The following is a 3,659-nucleotide window of genomic DNA, read 5'->3' as shown; positions in this document are numbered from 1 at the left end:
TAGTTTCCTATATTACACAAATATGCTCTACTTTTGAACCCTTAATACTGTAAATGTGTTTTGGGAGTACACAAATTTGGCATCCAAGTACATACATATTTGGCACATGAGTGATTGCATCCTTGAATAATTATGATTATATAATCAAATGATATGTTTTAGCCATTTAAATGTGTCATAGAAAGAACATGTATGTATACATGAATATGGTTACTACATATTACATGAGAACCTTAGCTTATCCTTGCCCTGTACCTTTATTACTATGGGTTGTTTGTATCATTTTGAATTATAGAATTATCAAATTTAATTTCATCCAAAATAGCAATACAGAGTACTACACAGTACGTTTAGACAAACCTACCCATTTCTATTTTCAATAGTGAATGCATCAGAACTATAAAGTAAGTGGGAAAAAAAGTTTTATATTTTATTATTATTATTATATTTTAGATACTTCAAAGTACACTGATGGTTGCTTTGCGCATGCTTGGAAACCAGATTCATAAGCCACTTGGGATGTTTAACAGTCGTGAAGAATTTCCCAAAAGTGCTGATGATTTATTGGCTGCTTTTCCTCATTTCAAAATGCAAACTATTTGTTAAACATAGATTCACTCTCCACTGTAATACTGTTCAGGATGGAGGAGTACAGCAAGCCCCAGAAGTGGCCATGCATTATTATTTTTTTCTTTATTTATTGTTTTCTAGTGATCACAACTTAATTTTCTCATGATATCCACATAATAAAAAGTTGTTTTCTTGTGATCTCAACATAACAAAAGCTGCTTTCTCACAATATAATTTTATCACAAGAAAATCTTGAGAAAATGGGACTGGTTTTGCATGCACATTGGCGTCTCCAACATCGCCATCATAAATTTAATTAAATGCCCGCTGTAGAAATGGACTTTATCTCCACATTAAGAGAGAGGGGTGTCCCCTCGTCTTGTCAAGTGTCGGACACTAATGTGAAACTTGTCAATCACTGTCAGACATGTAGCTGTTTCAGCTTGAGTCCGTGATCAAAGTAAAAACTAATTTGTTCATCCATGATGCTGCGGGATTACGCTAAGCTTTTGCTGCACCCAGAAAAATAAAAACATGTAATGTCAAGTACACAGAAAAATTAAGCCGTGATCATGAGAAAATATCACGAGAAAACAACAATTTTGTTATGTTAAGATCAGGAGAAAATGAAGTTGTGATCACGAGAAAGATAATAATACAAAACATAATAATAAAACATAATAATACATGACTGCTTAGGGCTTCCGTAGAGCGGGGAATAGAGAAGGGAGAACTTTACAGGATGAAGGAAGGAAAATTAAGTCCAGAGCTGTGCTGTGTGCGATACTACCAACCCTCCACTTCTACAACAAATGGTGCTTTGACCTCGATCTTCCCACTGTTCACTATAACACACTCCGTGTAGGGCATATTTCTGTCGTTTGTGTCCTGGAGCTCAATGGTGTGAACAACAGTCTAAAGAGTGGGAAAAGAGAATACATATTTGCGAACATAATTTCTATCATTATTATTCAATCAGCAATGATTGTTAATAGTTAATTTTATTTTCCTCATACTAACAAACAATTAGTGGGTCAAGAACTGTACAGTTAATCATCTTTGGAGTCTAAAAACAACACACAGACATACCATGCCTTCCAAGACCTTGCCAAAGACAACATGCTTGCCATCCAGCCAGGGAGCCCGTGCTAACGTGATGAAGAACTGTGAGCCATTGGTGTCTGGGCCTGCGTTAGCCATGCTGACCCAGCCTGTGCCCTGGTGCTTTAGCTTAAAGTTCTCATCTGCAAAAGTCTTTCCATAGATGCTTTTACCTGAAATGCAGACAACACTTATAAAAGATTTAAAGTACAGTGTACAAAAACATTAATAATTCATTTGGGGCTGTGACCTTAACTACCTCGGAATTGTGCTTGAATTAGAGTAAAACTTCACCTCCTGTTCCATCTCCAGATGTGAAGTCCCCTCCTTGAATCATAAAGTCCTTGATGACACGATGGAACTTGCTTCCTTTGTAACCATATCCTTTCTATAAAGAGAACGTGAACAATGGGCACGTTAACGAAAGCTTGCATACTGCAAACTACTGTCATTCAGACACAATTTCTTTTCTAAAGTAATACAATGATATAGTAGTTCCAAGAATTTCACCGCAAATATTAAAGACTGACACTTAATGGCATTATAACGAAGATTTCATGAATGAAAGTTCTCAGATATTTTGACAGTCTTTTAAATAAATAAATAAATAAATAAATAAATAAATAAATAAATAAATAAAATACCTCTCCAGAAGCGAGAGTAACAAAGTTCTTCACAGTCAGAGGCACAACCTCTCCGAAAAGCCCGATCACAATCCTGCCAACCTCATGTCCTCCTACAGTGATGTCAAAAAATACCTGCAACGGGAAACACAGCAGAAGAAGGGAAACTTTGATCAAAAAAATCAAGCTGTTCTCCCCCCACCCGTCACAAAGATATGAAGGATTTATGAAGATTTATGAAGCATTATCTTAACTAGCTCTTGTCTATTTAGGTTATGAAAGCCTTGTCATTCATAAGGCTGACTAGAACGATTTCTTTCAGACGTATAAGAAAAAGCGCCTGTGCATATTTCCCTATTAAATATGAGAAGTATTGCGCCACCTTAGACCACGTACTGTGCTTTGACGTGTAGGACGTGATTTTAGCTGTGGACGTGTCACCGCTACCTTCCGCTGAAACAAATAGAGCAACCAGAGTCTCCACACGTTCAGGCTCGAGTAACGAGTCAAGCTGGATCGTTTCCATCTGCTATTATAATGTGTTCCTCGTCGATTTTAGCTGCTAAAGTACACGCCATCCCTTAGTTGTGCATTTCAAAGCAGTCCAAGCTAAAATGCGGTCCAGCACAGTGTTTTCTATCTACACCGCTTTTTTTTTTTTTTTTTTTTTTTTTTAAAGATGCACAACACCTTAAGCCAGAAACACATTAACAAAATACGCTAATGTTACGTTAATATTTCACCAACACACTTTCGGGTGTTTTTTTTTTTTTCAATATTATTTTATTCTTGACTAGAATGTAGTAACACTGGCATTTCGGAAAATGTCAAGCAGAGGACGCCACTCACCTTATCCGTTACTTTCGGACCCACTTTGGAATAAACCACAGTTCCTAAAAATGACAAATAAAAAAATAATTTCAGGCACATATTTCCCCATTGCATGACTGAATATTGATTCAGATAAGAGCGACGTCCTCTTGCAGAGGTAATCTGGGATTTAACATTTACTTCCGGTATCGATACCCCTCCTCCTGGAGGATGGCGTCATATCTGGAGTACTGAAATTAAGGTTGTATTTATATATATAAAAAAAGAAATAAAAATAAAAGGAAGGTTGCCAAGGAAGGTAGGCCACGTCCTCACAGGCAGTTCCATTGTGAAGTATTGTGGAACTAAACTGTTAGAGTGTAAATTCAGATACACTATGACCAAAGGTTTGTGAACACCTGACCATCACATCCATATGTGCTTTCTGAACATCCCATACAAGATTTAGTTCCCTGTTGCTGTTTTAATGGCCGCCACTCTTCTGGGAAGGCTTTCCGCTAGATTTTGGAGCGTGCCTGACATTTGCCCATTCAG

General features: G+C 37.1%; 1 protein-coding gene across 1 annotated transcript; it reads right to left on the bottom strand.

Annotated features, from left to right (window-relative positions):
- Positions 1–405: 405 nt before the first annotated feature.
- Positions 406–3,321, bottom strand: ppic (peptidylprolyl isomerase C). The gene is made up of 5 exons (XM_053624995.1): positions 3,144–3,321; positions 2,316–2,429; positions 1,966–2,059; positions 1,660–1,844; positions 406–1,485 (listed from the first exon to the last, which is right to left on the bottom strand). Exons 1-5 carry the CDS (start codon positions 3,237–3,239, stop codon positions 1,357–1,359), a joined length of 618 nt encoding a protein of 205 aa, XP_053480970.1. The 5' UTR covers positions 3,240–3,321; the 3' UTR covers positions 406–1,356.
- Positions 3,322–3,659: the final 338 nt, after the last annotated feature.

Source organism: Ictalurus furcatus, chromosome 5, assembly GCF_023375685.1.
Source record: "Ictalurus furcatus strain D&B chromosome 5, Billie_1.0, whole genome shotgun sequence".
Taxonomy (NCBI): Eukaryota; Metazoa; Chordata; class Actinopteri; order Siluriformes; family Ictaluridae; genus Ictalurus; species Ictalurus furcatus.
Note: the sequence above shows the minus strand (reverse complement) of the source record. Positions and strands in the feature narration are given on the sequence as shown.

Excerpts from the sequence above, each read along its gene's own strand:
- ppic (XM_053624995.1), bottom strand. The coding sequence starts at position 3,239 with ATGCAATGGGGAAATATGTGCCTGAAATTATTTTTTTATTTGTCATTT. Across the intron at positions 2,060-2,315 it reads TTACTCTCGCTTCTGGAGAG|AAAGGATATGGTTACAAAGG; the intron begins GTATTTTATTTA and ends TTCTCTTTATAG. Across the intron at positions 1,486-1,659 it reads GCAAGGTCTTGGAAGGCATG|ACTGTTGTTCACACCATTGA; the intron begins GTATGTCTGTGT and ends CCCACTCTTTAG.